Below are 15635 nucleotides of genomic sequence, written 5' to 3'. Positions count from 1 at the left end.
CAAGCAAGCAAGGCAACAGGACTGTGAATAACTGAAGATGGATCATTTTGTTATAAGGAGGAGAGGGCCAGAGACACAGACAGGCCAGGATCTCAAGTTAGACCTGCTGGACAGAGCTGGTCAGGACAGTCCATGGCAAGACAAAGCAGTGCTAGCTCTGTACAGAGCTCCAGGGCATCTGGAGAACAGTTAAAGGAAAAACTGAAATTGGGAGCAAACCAGTATAAAGATGATTTATGGAGGTATGGTCTTGTTAATTGCTCCAGTGCAAATCAGGATGCAAAGCCCACGGGTGTTATATGTAGGGAAGTACTGGCAAATGACAGTTTAAAACCCGAGAATGGGGATTTGAGATTTCATGTCAAATACAAACCCTTTTAAAAGTACACACTGTACACAAAAGAACAAGTAAGTCTAATTAAATAGGTTTGTTGATCCAATAAAAATAATCAGTGATTAGGGTGTGCTGTTTCAAGTTGTTCCCTTCAGGTAATTCAATCTTTTCACATTTACAATGCAACCATATATAAATATGTAGATATTGAATTGCCATTTATTCTTCATATGCCACTTTCAAATTCATTTTGGGCCTCAGTGGCAGTAGAAGCTTGCATTGCAGAACCTTGTCATTTCCATCATTTGTTACAGACCAGATCATATTTGATCCTTGATTAATAAAATGAAAAAACATTACTGGTCTTCACGATAGAGGTTCCACCTCTAGGGTTGCTCAGGGACACGTACAGGGATAAGTGTTTGAAAACAGTTAAAACAAAATTACAACAGGTTGTATATTATTTGGCACTGAAGCAAATTTTCTATTTACAACTGTCCATAGTTGGATAATTTCATTTCTTGCCACCTCACCTTCTGCAGGGCTTCCGCCTGAGACTCAAGTGCCTTAGCTCTGGATTCAGACTGAGCAAGTGTTTCTTGCAATTCCTGAGTGATTTGAGCAGAGGACTGCTCTGCTTGCTGTTCTGCTGTATGTTGAGAGGATGTCTCAGCAACAACCTGCGAGAAAAGAAAAATGTTTCAACACAAACAAATAAAACTTTAGCCATGTGCCACTTAAAGCAGTAACCTGTATTTATGTTTTTAAAGTAAATAAAAAGTGATTCAGAATAGCCGAGCAGCAGCAAAAGGTTGGGGGAGAACAGCATTAGGTTTGGGGCAGAATTAAATCATGAAAACTCAACATTTAAAAAAGAGCCATGAACTGGTGTGAAAACGTGAGGTTGGAGATGCAGTGAAGGCCCAATTAGCACAAAATGATTCAATTAAGTAATTAGGAAAAAGAGTGCCAACGGAGGCACTCCAAGACAGATGAGGAAATGGATTCTACACAGAATGCATGCAGTTATTGATCTAGGTGTTATGCATTAAGGATTACCCACAGTGCCTATTTTGAAATATTGCGTTCTTTAATATTTACAGATTATTAATAAGTGTTCATCACTGCAGATTTCCTCATAACTAACAAGATTGGGATTGCAGTAAGCTTATACAAGGGGGGCAGGAGTTGGTGGCATAGTGGTATCATCACTGGACTAGTGATCCAGAAACACTGGGTTGTGCTCTGGACTGCTGGGGTCGAATCCCACCCCAGCAAATTGTGAGATTTGATCATTTTTCAATATAAATTTGGAAATAAAGATTACCAGTTGTCATAAAAACCTATCTAGTTCATTAATGTCTTTTAGGCAAGGAACTCTGCCACAGTTACCAAGTTTGGGTGTACATGTGACTCCAGACCCACAGCAATGTGGTTGACTCTTCAATGCCCTCTCAAATAACTTAGCAAACCACTCAGTTCAAGGGCAATTAGCGATGGGCACTAAATGCAGTCCCAGCAACGACATCCACATCCCCAGAATAAAAAAATGAACAGCTATATGGTGAATTCAGATTAAAGTCTGAGATTTGAAATATGTTGTTCGCGCCGTATAATTAGGTTCAAGAACAAAGAATACAGTGGGAACGTTTCTCACAAACTAAAAACATGGTAATTTTGAACTGAGAAGTATATTTAGAAAGTTAATTATTCATTTCAAGTGGCAGCTATTCACACTCCAGCCTTATCACAAAGTGAGAAGCCATTTTATCCATAAAACCAGACAACATTTTATTTTCCTTCTTCGATCTTTGTGATTGAGACGGTTGTGGGCCAAAGAAATATGGGTATAGCTTAGCTTACTATTGCAAAGTAAGCTAAGAAAAATATTTCAGTAAATACAATGGGTTAGCTACAGTGCATGCAGACTTTGGGCATGATATTAAGTGTGCTCAGGAAAAGGAGGTGGTCAACATAAGTAAAACACTGGGTTCGAAAATAGAATACCCAAAACATGCAGAACAATCAGACAATATTTAAATTCTTATTACCTCCAGCCTGGAAAAACACTTGCACAAATTAACATCTACAATGCTGGAAATATTTAAGTCAGGCGGCATAACTGGAGAAAAAGAATTAATGTTTCAGGTCAATGATTTTTCATCAATTTAATTTAGGTCCTCATCCTGAAATTATAACTATTTTTCTTCTCTCAAGACACTGCCTGGTTTGCTGAATAATTCCAGCAGATATTTCCATTTGCTGCAACTGCAGCACTGCGCTTGGGAGTAGTTATGTATACATTACCTTATCATATTGTGCTTTCAGCTCCTCATACTGAGTCTTGTATCTCCGACCAATCTTTTTAACCTGGGTAATAGTTTTGTTTTTTTCCTGAATATCTGACACCCTCGCCAACACCTCTTGTTTCAGCTTATCACGATCAACAGTCACTCTTGTGAGTTCAACCTTCAAAGTCTGCACATCCCGCTGTGATACAGAGGACGATGCATTTAGTCTGTAAACAAGACAGTATTAAAGAACTACTTAAAATTTACAACATTGATTGTCTTGTCCAGATCTGGCTGCAAGACAACACTGACAGAGGTACAAACTTTGAATTAAATAAGCTGTAAAGTCTAGGCTATTCTTATGAACTGCAATTCTAATAAACATGAGGAAATATGTTTATACAACAATCCTTAAACTTTGCATCTTTTGCAAATGCATAAACAATTCAGAGGTCTACAGCATAGAAAAGGCCTTTCGGCCCATCGTGTCTGCAGTCACAAACCACCACCTCCCAATTCTAAACCCATTTTTCAGCACTTGGCTCATAGCCTTTGTATACCTTGGCACTGCAAATGCACATCTAAATATTTAAATGTTGCGGATCTCTGCCTCCATCACCTTTTCAGCCAGTGAATTCCAGATTGCCACCACCATCTGGGTGAAGATGTTTTCCCTCACATCCCTTCTGAAAGCTTCTGCCCCTTACCTTAAATATTTGCCCCTTGATCTAATACCTCCATCAAGGGGAAACATTTCTTCACATCTACTCTATCTGTGCCCCTCATAATTTTATACATCTCAATCATGTCATCCCAGTCTCCTCTGCTCCAAGGAAAACAACCCATCGATCCAATTGCTCTTTGTAACTAAAATTCTCACCCTGGCAATAGCCTGGTAAATCGCCTCTGCACCTTTTCAGTCACATCTTTCCTATAATGTGGATTCCAGAACTACACCCAATACTCCAGCTGGGGCCCAAGTGTAACAAAGAATATAGAGTCTTAAATACAATCAAGTGATATGTAATCACAATTTATGATGCAATTTTATCTGGTCCAGCTTTCATTGGGAAAATTTTTTTTTTAATGCTGCGGAGAATTTAGTGCTCAAGCTTAACATTAACCTGACACAAATATTAGAGCAAAGGACATTAAAATTGATATATCCCATAAATGCTAAAACAATAGCTATAACTGAGATAACATGGTGCACAAAGAAGCAATATTCTCTGATTAAATTACCCTCCAGTTTTCAAAGATGAACACCAATACATGAGATTTAAACAACACATTTCAATGCAATTAATATAATTATGATAAGATAGTTGAAACAAAATCGGATTGGAAATCAGTCTGATCAAAGTTTAGCCAATCAGGTCAGCTATTGAGAGAGTGAACAATAGCTGGAGGTGCAGAGTTTGGCACTCCGGAAGGTGGGAGAGTTGTTGATGGATCATGAAGACAGGTTTGGCCGCGTTGGAGGCAGAGATGGTGCTCGTGGCAGAGGGCCTGAAGCAGCTGAGGAAGAAGGTGGAGAACCTAGAGAATCGCTCCAGGAAGCAGAATCTCCAGGTTGTTGGGCTGTCAGAAGGGATTGCGGGAACACAGGACACAAAGTATGCGGCAAATATGTTTGAGAAGTCAGTGGAGGAAAAAGGTCTTTGACCGACTTCACAAGTTGGATCGAGCACGCAGGACACTGAAGAGTCCGAAGGCGGCGGAGCAGCCAAGGGCAATGGTGGTGTGGTCGCATGGTTTTGTGAAGAAAGAGAAGATGCTGTGGAGGGCGAACGAGATGAGTATATATACCTGGGAAGGAAACGTGATGCCTATCTACCAGGACATGGGTGGGGAGTTGGCCAAGCAGCAGCCTAGTTCAACAGGGTCAAAGTAGCCCTCTGCACAAAAGTTTTGATTCTATTTTGATACATTGGAGTGGTCGAGTCAATTTATGAGAGACCATGAACTGGGGAAGTGAGGATATTGTACTTTAGGGATGCCTTTAAAAGAGTAAGAGGTGACTTGATTGAAACCTTTAAGATCTTGAGGGGTATTGACAGGGTGGATATGGAGAGAATGCTTCCTCATGCCAGAGAATCTGCAATTAAGGGTCACACTTTAAAAATAGGAGGTCACTCATTCGAATCATGAGTCTCTGGAACTCTCTTCCTCAAAAGCAGTGGAAGTGGAATGTTTGAATATTTAAAAAATATTCTTATAATCACAAACTAGATAGTTTATGATTAACAAGGTGTGAAAGGTTATCAGGGATAGGCAGGAATGTAGGCTTGAGTTCACAACACATCAGCCATGATCTTATTGAATGGCGGAGTGGGCTCAAGGGGCTGATTGGCCTACTCTTATGTTCATATATAGATAAAGAAAGCAATTTGAAAGGTGAAGCATAATAATTCTTCATTTAGGACTAAAAAAAATAGGTGGATAGTCAATTTCGCCATCATGTGGCATCCTTTTTCAGATGTTCACTTAAACACAAGATTAGAATTAGAACAGTACAGCACAGAACAGGCCCTTCGGCCCTCAATGTTGTGCCGAGCAATGATCACCCTACTCAAGCCCACGTATCCACCCCATACCAGTAACCCAACAACCCCCATTAACATTATTTTTTTAGGACACTAAGGGCAATTTAGCCTGGCCAATTCACCTAACCCGATCATCTGAAAGAAAGTTTGAATATACAATTATGCAATTGTTAGGTTCAAACAGTATTCTATCAGCAAAGATGACTTTTAGAAATATTAATGGCTTTAAAGTAATTGAAGGATACCAACTTATCCACATTACATAATGCAGCTTATGTGGTGCAATGCAATTTTTATAAACTTGCCTTTGAAAAAATACCGTTTCCTAGAACTTCTGGTGGTGGCCATGATGCGAATGGTCACTTCTTTGATAGCTCCCCCGCTTGTGGTGGTGTATTTGGACCTTTTCCCCGATTAACAGGCGGATGTTTTGATGGAAAAAGCTGGAGCATGAGTTTGCTCCATCAGTAGATGGATTCGTAGACCAGAATTGGTTTTAGGCGCAAGGTGCTGTTGGAGCAAGAAACTTTCCCTACGACACAGGAAGATGGCGGAGAGTAAGGGACAGGCCCTACCATCTCAGTAGTCTATGGAACAGCTGGTGGACTTCTTGAACAAAAGGTTCACCCAGCAGAGGAGATGAGACGGTGGGGGAGCATGAGGAGCAGCTTGCTTGGTTGGCAGCCGAGATGGGGGCAATGCGTGATATCCAGAAGTGGCTTCAGGAGAAGATGGAGGATCTGGAGAGGGGGGTCTTCAAACGGCCCCTGGAGGTGCACTGATGAGGAAGCTGCAGGGCAACGAGCTTCCGAGGGCGATGGTGGTGCAGTTGCACCAGTTTCTGGACAAGTAGCAGATCCTGAGTTGGGCCAGGCAGGTGAGGTGTACCTCGGAGGACAATGAACTTAAAGTATACCAGAACCTGGGTGCAGAGCTGGCCAAGAGGAGAGCAGGCTTTAATAAAGTGAAGGCTGCCCTCTTTAAGAAGGGGGTGAAGTTTGGGATGCTGTACCCGGCTCGCCTTGAGTAACCTACAATGGCCAAGAAAATTATTTTGGGACACCAGAGGAAACAATTAAGTTTTTGAGGGACAAAGGACTGGCAGGAGGAGGAGGACATTGAACATTGGAGAGAGTGTTCTTATTGCTTTGGTGCCATTGTCCTTCGTTCTTTTGTGGGGGTGGTTGGACTTTTATTTTTTGGTCTATGAATGTTGATGTCGTTGTTTGCACCAGGATAGTGTTTGAGGAGGGGAGGGAGGGTGGCTGCCAAGCTAGCTGGGTGGGCTAGTTCACAGAAGTGCAGTGGGGGGGGGTGCGCAGGTGGTTAGAGTGTTGATGGGGATTGGGATCGTTGTTGTGTGGTGTGTATGTGGTGCGGTGGTGGTGGTGTGGTGGTTGTGTGGGGGGGGGGGGGGGGAAGAGAAGAGAGAGGAGAGAAGACTGCTGGCAAGGGAGGGGCTTCTGAAAGTGGTATGAGGAGGCCTGAGGGACTGCAGGACGTGGGCTGGCCCAGGAGGTGATGCGCACCGGTTGACAATGGGGAGTGGGGGATTTTAACCTCCCGCAGTGGAGATTAGATGCGGGGCAGATGAGGAGGTTTGTGAGTGGTTGAGGGCTGCTATTCGGGGAAATGTGGGGCTGAATGTCACAGCTGAGGTTTCTGATGCCAAGTTGTGGGATGCACTGAAGGCAGTAGTTTGGGTGGGGGGGGGGGGGGGGGGGGGGGGGGGGAAGGAGAGGGGGGGAGAGAGAGAGAGAGAGAGAGAGAGAGAGAGAGAGAGAGAGATGAGAGAGAGAGAGAGAGAGAGAGAGAGAGAGAGAGAGAGAGAAAGGAGAGAGAGAGAGAAGAGAGATATTATTTTTCAATGCAGGCACAGAGACAAGACGGGAGAGGGTGGAGATGACGAGTTTGATGGATGAGATTTTGCAGGTGGGACAGCAGGTATTTGGAGGCCCTGGAAGCGGGACTGTTGAGGGAGCGGCAAGGTTTGGGCTAATATCCACAGGCAAAGCAGTAGGGCAGTTGTTGAGAATTATGTCCACATGTTTTGGGCCTGTCCGAAGCTTTAGGGATTCTGGCAAGGGTTTGCTGACGTTATGTCAGAGGTCTTGAAGGTGAAGTTGGTCCTGAGTTCAGATATGGCAATCTTTGAGAGTGCCAGAAGACCCGGGGGTCCGGGGCGGTTAGAGGCCGATGTCTTGATAGCCTGGAGACAGATCTTATTAGAAGGGAGGACTGGGGCCACCAAAACTCCCAGAGTTTCTTAGGCTGGAGAAAATAAAGTTCACCTCGAGAGGGTCTGCCCGGAGATGGCAGCCATTCAGACTTCTTTGAGAACAGTTATGATGCCAGCAATTTGGGGGGGGGGGGGAGAAGAGAGAGAGAAAGAGTATAACAGGGAGGTAGGGGAGCAGGAGGCAGGATGGTGGGGTGTTAGTTATTTAGTTGGTTGATTATTTGCAGCTTGTTTTGTTTTATGGTTGTGTTTGATGTGTTAATATAGAAAATATTCTTCAAACAAAAAAGGAAAAAATACCATTTCCTGTTGTTATAGGTAGTTGAGTAAAGCTCCTATCTGTTTGTCTTAATGAATTTGAATGTTGATCTTTGTAATATTATCGTATACAAGTCATATTATTGTATATTAGTATTGTGAAAGCACTCGTGTTGAATATATTATCTTGATAGAAAAACAAAATGCCTGAGGAGCTGATGCAATTGTGGTGTCAGGTTTGTGTGTAATGGTAGGGTGTGCGGAGATTAGTCACAATAATGTCTCAGAGAATTTGAGAATATGCTAATTGAAATGGGGTGTTAGAGAAAGGAGGCGGCAAATCAAAACCCGGAAAAAAGGCAATGTGCAAGAGAGAGAGGTTTGCCCAAGTGAACAGAGTGGAACAAGGCAACAAAGGCATGTGGAGGAATACTGGAGAATAGTTTCAGCAGTGGTGTAAAATATCTATTGAGTTGCATTAACATATGCTGTTAACTTCAAACTCTGCACCAATCTTTACTGTTTGAGTAAGAGACTGTCAGCGTTGAATTTCAGAAAGCTGAAAAATCCTGGATTTCACACTGACAAAGTAAAGTTCCTTGTTTGAAGATTTAAAATATTGCTGTCGTGGACAAAAGTTAAATGCAAGACACCATCACCAACTGAAATTGAAAACATTTTGCACTGAAAATAATTTCAATCTCTTTCATTCAGTTGTTCTGTCACCTACAGAATATAACTACTGAAAGATTTGTACTACCAGATGATAAACTACAAATGTACATCAAGCCTGCACCTAGTGCAGTTGGAAAACTTTCTGCATCACAAAGAGACACAAAAAAGGAAGTATTCAAGGCAAGAAATGTTAACTACAAATTCAGTTTCTTCACAGATGCCACCTGACCTGCTGTGCATAGAGATTTTTCGTTTTTCTTTACATCTCCTACATGTGACACTTGCATTTTAGAATATTACTCCACTTTTTACCTCATCTCCACCTAGTTTAAATAATTGAAGCAGTCAATAAGCCTTCAATATTCCTCATTTTAGGGATATCAAGTATTATTTTTAGTTTTTGCTTCAAACCCACATGTACACAGTCCACATTTACCGAGCAAGTTCAGTCTTCAGCTTCCCAGTTTCTTCAGTCAGTTGTTGAATGCGTTTGGTATTTGTATCTTTCTCTGATAATAGCTTCTTATACTCATCAGGATCAGTCTCTTTCTGTTGACTAATTAATTGCTAAAATACAAAAACCACAACATTGCTTTTAGTAATAATCAAAACTAGTTTTTACTGTATTTAGTGTTTATAAAAAGTAAATTTCAAAAGTAACAGCTGGCTAGTACAGTACCATCTTGGAGTAAGGAGCCATTATAAATTGGACAATACGGAGGCAATGATGTAGTGGTATTGTCACTAGACCAGTAGCCCAAAGGCCTCAGGGTAATACTCTGGGGACCCGGGTTCAAATCCCAGCACTGCAGACGGTGGAAACCATCGTAGATTGTCATAACAAACCCATCTAGTTCACTAATGTCCTTTAGGGAAGAAAATCTGCTATCCTTTCCTGATCTGGTCTACATGTGCCTCCAGATCCATAGAAATGTGTTTGACTATTAAATGCCCTCTGAAATAGTCTAGTAAACCACTCAATTCAAGGACAATTAGGGACAGGTAGTAAATGCTAACCCAGCCAGCAATGCCCGCATCTTCTGAATGAATAAAACATAGGTAGAAAAATAAATCTGAAATGGAGGAACAAGCAGTTTAACTAATTAGCAGAGGTCACTGAGGGAAAGCAAAGTTAAGGGGCACCGGGAAGTAGAGATGGATAGGACCAAGTACTTTATTTCAGGCCCAGAAGTATTTTTTTGGAAGCTGCAAGTCTGGAGTGGCTGGTTTCAGTTTAATTCCAGAAAATGCCATCAAATTTAACCCCAACCACTTTGGCTGCTATTGCTAGAGAAGACAAATGAACAGCTGACAAATGGAAATAATTCATTGAGGTTGGAAATTTATTGAGCATACAAAACAAAATTGAAAGAAATCTGCCTCCATCATACCTGAGCACGGGCCTTCCAGCGTTTGAGATCCTCATCAAGCAGCTTTTTCTCTGCTTGCAACATGCCACTTTTCTCACTAAGTTCAGTATTAGACTCCTGAAGAGGTAGGATATCAGACTCCAACTTACAAATCTAGAATTGAAGAACAATATTATGAACAAATATCAGCTCACATACAAATTGAATATTCACGTTACCATATCACAAACTTAAAAACTACCATTTCTCTCATAAAGCAATACGCATAAGCTAACATAAAGATCTAAAACTTTCAGCACAGAAAACTGAACCATAGAATTTAGTGCAGAAGGAGGCCATTCGGCCCATCGAGTCTACACCGGCTGTTAGAAAGAGCACCCCACTTAATCGCACGCATCCATCCTATCCCGGTGATCCAGTAACCCCAACTAACCATCTGGACACGAGGTGGAAATTTAGCATGGCAATCCATCTAACCTGCACATCTTTGGACTGTGGGAGGAAACCGGAGGAAACCCACAGAGACGGGGAGGACAGCACGGTAGCACAAGTGACTAGCATTGCGGCTTCACAGCGCCAGGGATCCAGGTTCAATTCCCCACTGGGTCACTGTCTGTGCGGAGTCTGCACGTTCTCCCAGTGTCTGCGAGGGTTACCTCCGGTTTCCTCCCACATTCTAAAGACGTGCGGGTTAGGTAGATTGGCCATGAGAAATTGCCCTTAGTGACCAAAAAGGTTAGGAGAAGTTACTGGGTTACGGTGGAAGTGAGGGCTTACGTGGGTCGGTGCAGACTCGATGGGTCAAATGGCCTCCCTCTGCATTGTATGTTCTATGTTGTAAAGTGTAAACTCCACAGTCACCAGAGGCCAGAATTGAACCCAGGTCCCTGGAGCTGTGAAGCAGCACTGCTAATCAAATATTACTGAAAATCTTCAGTTTCTATTTCAAATCAACACCTTGATACTATTATAGATAGCAACAAAGGACTAAAAAAAAACCAACTTGTCTGTCTGCCAAATTCTATAAAATATCAAACTATTCTTTTTCGTTATTCAGTATCTTGTATGCTTCATACACTGACCCTTTATGGAAGGTTCAGATTTAAGTTTCTAATTTTACACAAGGCATTTAAACTGGATATAATTGTTTGTATTTTGGACAGCTAATAAACCCAAGTTAATCACATTCTTGTGTCCAATTCAGATTTAAATTGCAGTCTTTGAAGAACACGATGCTGCTTTACTGAAATAGTGGAAACATGTTTCATTGTTTGGCATTAATACGAGGCCTCATCTAGCTATTCACATGGACTGCAAGGTATGGTACAATTTGAAGCTGCAGCAGAAAGTTCTTCCTCTTTGCAGATGACATTTTTCTCAATATCAACAAAAAACAAAAAAACAGACCACTTTTATTTACTTTTATTTTCTTGTTGTGCTGTGTATAAAAAAGTGTTGGCTTGTTTTAATGCAATGAAGTTACTTTGAAAAGCCCCTAGTCGCCACATTCCAGCATCTGTTTTGTTAGGCAGAGGGAGAATTCAGAATGTCGAAATTACTTAACAGCACGTCTTTCAGAATTTGTGGGAGGAAACCGGAGCACCCGGAGGAAACCCATGTAGACATGGGGAGAACGTGCAGGCTCCGTACAGACAGCGACCCAGCCGGGAATCAAACCTGGGACCCTGGTGCTGTGAAGCCACAGTGCTAACCATTGTGCGACCATGCTACAGAGCACCTGGGGACAACCCAATAACTTGAGAATAACTTTTCACAAATTCAAGTCCTTTCCTTGTACACCTTAAACTTAGTGACAAATTGTTACGTGATTTCACGAGTTCCCAGCTTACATCAAATGCCTAGTTGTGCCCATTATGATACTGCTACACTGCTTCAAAAAGCTCTTGAAGAAATAAAATTAACTGGACCTGCAGCTGAGGCTCAAGTGCTCAGCAAATGCGGAAACTCAAATTAAGGGAAAGCGCACTCAAGGTCTGAAATGTCATGCATTCGACAAATACAACAATTACAGATTCAGACCTAGAATGCTGTTCATATAGATTAATATATTTTGGTTAGGAAAAAAAACTCCAGGTAGACAAAAATGTTAAGTACATAAGAAAATATTCTGCTGCATCTATTGCGTGTGCTGAACAATGTTTGGTCCATTAAAACGTGAAAGCATTTATTGAAACTCAATCTTTTGTCTGGATGATAAAACTGTTATATAGCATAAACAGCTAGTCAGTACAAAAGATTGTTGGGTTGGGATGGTGGTGGTAAAAGATCCACATGGCAGGATTGCACTGGCCATCCATTTTATAGCCAACCTTTGTTTTAAAAACATTGTATTGATTTCAAAATTACCAATTTACAATTAATTCACAATTATGGGAATCAAGTCAATTCCAATAATTCTACACAAAAACAAATGTAGTAAATTCTTTAAACTTGAAAGAATATAGACCTTTGCTCGCGTCTGTTGGAGTTCTTGCTCCAGCCTCTCTTTTTCATCTCTCAGCATCTTATTGGTCTCAATTAGAACATTCATGGTCTCAGTCTTCTTCATCAGCTCATCATGTTGGGCCAGTGTTTTGGCAGTTACCTGAAAGAAATTCAAGCCAACAACTGAATACATGAATAAATTGTTATTCTTATTGAAAATAAAACTATTCAAAACAACATAATTTAAGGGCAGTAAATAACTGCGCGGATTCCTTACTGTATTAAATCTTATGATGCAGAAATAAAAAGTAAATTGGTTTAAATGTTCAAAATAGTTTTCAATTCAGTACATCTGCTGGACAAAAGCCAAATTTATCAGCTTCATATTTGGAATGTCAGGTGCCTGACAATAGTTTCCATCGTTATGGTTTACAAGTAATACCACTATTTTTCACTCAGGTTCTCTATCACTGTCCTTTAGATAAAGATCATTTTTTTAGACAATTAAAACAATTCAAGTTAGTATATTTACCTGCACCTTTTCCCTTTCCGAGTTGAGGCTTTCCTGTACTTCCTTCAATTCTCTCTCTAAATTCTCTACTCGCTGGCGATATCGCAGTGACTCAACTTGGGCAACTTCAAACCTTGTTTCTGCAATTTCTCTCTCTCGTCGCACAAATCTAAATCAAACATAATTGGAAAAAACATATCAAACATTTTAATCCTTTCCAGACATTAACGTTGCTTTAGAATCTTTAACCTCCATTATAGATTTAGTTTTAAATAAAGGCATGATGACTATATCCAACTACTGGCAAATAGCAACACAAACTGAAAATCTGCTTGATATTCCACAACAGTTGATGGCCCCAAGTAAATGTTTAATAATCTTAAAGGCAAAACGTTGCAAAATTTTAAAATGGCATAACTGGACCAAATATCCAGCAGACAAGAAGGTGGGATCAGATGTGGGATACCTGAAGGACACTGATTAGCAAATGGAGAAATGTGTACAGGAGGGAGCAAAGACCAAGGGGTCTGACTTTAAGCCCATGGAAAATCTAGATTTGTATTGAGATACATGAAACTTTCATAATATTGAAATTGGGCTTAGTCCAAAAATTACCTCATTCACACCATTAAGAGTTTTCCTCTTGAGGGCACAGAACCTCAAAACTGATGTTGAGGGCAAATTCAGAAGGAATGGGGAGTTTGAGGTGCCATGGCAGGAGGCTGAAGATGGCAGGTGCTAGAGTTTATGGTGTATCTGGGCAAGACTATGAAGTAACCTCAACATCAGAACTTGAATTATTTGGCGAAATGGATGCAGATCGGAATTGCCATAAAACCCCATCTGGTTTGCTGAAGTCCTTTAGGGAAGGAAAGCTGCCATCCTTACCCAATCTGGTCTATATGTAAGTTCAGACACATAACAATATAGTTAACTCTTAACTGCTCTCTGAAGTGGTTAAGTAAGCCATTTAAATTCAAGGTAAAATAGGGATAGGGAAAAAACAATAGTTATTTCTGGAGGTGACAAAAGTATAGAAGAGTGGCCAATGGATGTGGTGGTGGCAGAGGCTGTTACAGAAGCAGTAGTTGCACTGTGCAATGGATGTACGAACGGAGGTCACAGTAGAAAAGAATGCAAAGGGTACTTGCAGCCTTGCTCAGGTTGAGCCAATAGCAGCACAAGAGATGGAATCAGTGGAACTGGTTACAGGTTATAGTAAGGGCCAAGGATGATAGATCCAATCTTCCCAAAATTTAACTGGAGGAAGTAGTGACTGAGTCTGGATGTCAGGCAAGCAGAGGGTTCAAGGGAATTGGTGGTGGGGAAAGTGGCAGCACGGTAGCATGGTGGTTAGCATAAATGCTTCACAGCACCAGGGTCCCAGGTTCGATTCCCGGCTGGGTCACTGTCTGTGCGGAGTCTGCACGTCCTCCCCGTGTGTGCGTGGGTTTCCTCCGGGTGCTCCGGTTTCTTCCCACAGTCCAAAGATGTGCGGGTTAGGTAGATTGGCCATGCTAAATTGCCCGTAGTTTCCTAAAAAGTAAGGTTAAGGGGGGTGGGGTTGTTGGGTTACGGGTATAAGGTGGATACGTGGGTTTGAGTAGTGTAATCATTGCTCGGCACAACATCGAGGGCCGAAGGGCCTGTTCTGTGCTGTACTGTTCTATGAAAGGTTGAACATAGTTCCACGTGCATGCAAACCTAATAATAATCTTGCCAAGAGGCAACATGCAGATTGAGCAGGATGCCAAATCTTTGTGGGATGTGCAGAGGTAGTTGCATTTATATGGTTACTGACAGCACACTGAAAAAATTGCAAAAACCGCATAACAAGGGGCCTACATTTCCTTGGCCAATAATTGGAAAACAAATATTTAGTGCAAAACCATTATTGATTCACCCACAACTGTCATGGGATGTATTAACTGAACTCAAGCTCCAATAGTGCCACCAAAATTGTGCATTTTATCCTCACCCGTTGATCTCCCCAACCCCATTCCTTTCTGGGAAAACAATATGAATTAATTTTGAATAAAATGGAACAACGGCAAAATTAAACGTGCAAAAATTTTCATGACATTTCTGACTCATACCATTTCAATAACTATGAAAAGAAAACTCACTTTAGTTACCTCAGAATTTCAAGTAGCTGTTCCTGGGACTTTCCCTCCTCATTAAAAGACATATTGAAGGAGCTTTGACTTGCTTCTTGCACTGTGGTTACCATCTTATTACTAAGAGTCTCCACTTGCTCAAGCAACAGCTTGTTCTGTTTTTGCAGATCCTCACAACGTATTGACAGCTTTGAAATTTCATCCTAGTCAAAAATTAAAACATTAAAAGTAACAGAAACTTGATTTCTCCAGTTTGTCATGTATCATACTGTTTAGTTTATATATTCTTCACTCATGCAGTTGTCCAATTCCCATGAAATGTAGAGAACATGGGGGTGGCATGTGGTGTAGTGGTTAGCACTGAGACTGCGGCGCCGAGGACCCGGTTCGAATCCCGGCCCTGGGTCATTGCCCGTGTGGAGTTTGCACATTCTCCCAAGTTGGTGTGGGTTTCACCCCACAACCCAAAGATGTGCAGGTTAGGTGGATTAGCCACACTAAATTGCCCCTTAAATGGAAAAACAAGTAATTGTGTGCTGTAAATTTAAATTTTAAAAAACAAATGTAGAGAACATTATGGGTTAATGTTACTGCAAGAAAGTTGGACTATTTAGCCCAACATTCAATGGCCCAATGATAATCATTTTCATGGTATTATTTTGAACACAAGATGAAGGCAGGAAATGATCGGCTTTTGGTCTTATTCATGAATCGGCATTAAAAGGGCATTTTGCATGAAGAAACAAAGGTAGGATTGTTAAGTGACTGTTACATAAGAAATATTTACAAGAATAAACTTAATCTCAGAACATGTGCATCCCAAGTAAGGCCGGTATTTACTGTCCACCC

At 41.3% G+C, this 15635-nt stretch overlaps 1 protein-coding gene across 1 annotated transcript in view; it reads right to left on the bottom strand.

The window, feature by feature from the left end:
* tprb (translocated promoter region b, nuclear basket protein) overlaps positions 1 to 15635 on the bottom strand; it is a 162294-nt gene that overhangs the window by 83367 nt on the left and 63292 nt on the right. The window contains 7 exon segments of the mRNA XM_038793506.1: positions 868 to 1014; positions 2642 to 2852; positions 8780 to 8910; positions 9735 to 9866; positions 12181 to 12318; positions 12691 to 12838; positions 14805 to 14989. Of these exon segments, the coding sequence (XP_038649434.1) occupies positions 868 to 1014; positions 2642 to 2852; positions 8780 to 8910; positions 9735 to 9866; positions 12181 to 12318; positions 12691 to 12838; positions 14805 to 14989 (1092 nt within the window).

This window comes from Scyliorhinus canicula, chromosome 4 (assembly GCF_902713615.1).
Source record: "Scyliorhinus canicula chromosome 4, sScyCan1.1, whole genome shotgun sequence".
NCBI lineage: Eukaryota > Metazoa > Chordata > Chondrichthyes > Carcharhiniformes > Scyliorhinidae > Scyliorhinus > Scyliorhinus canicula.
Note: the sequence above shows the minus strand (reverse complement) of the source record. Positions and strands in the feature narration are given on the sequence as shown.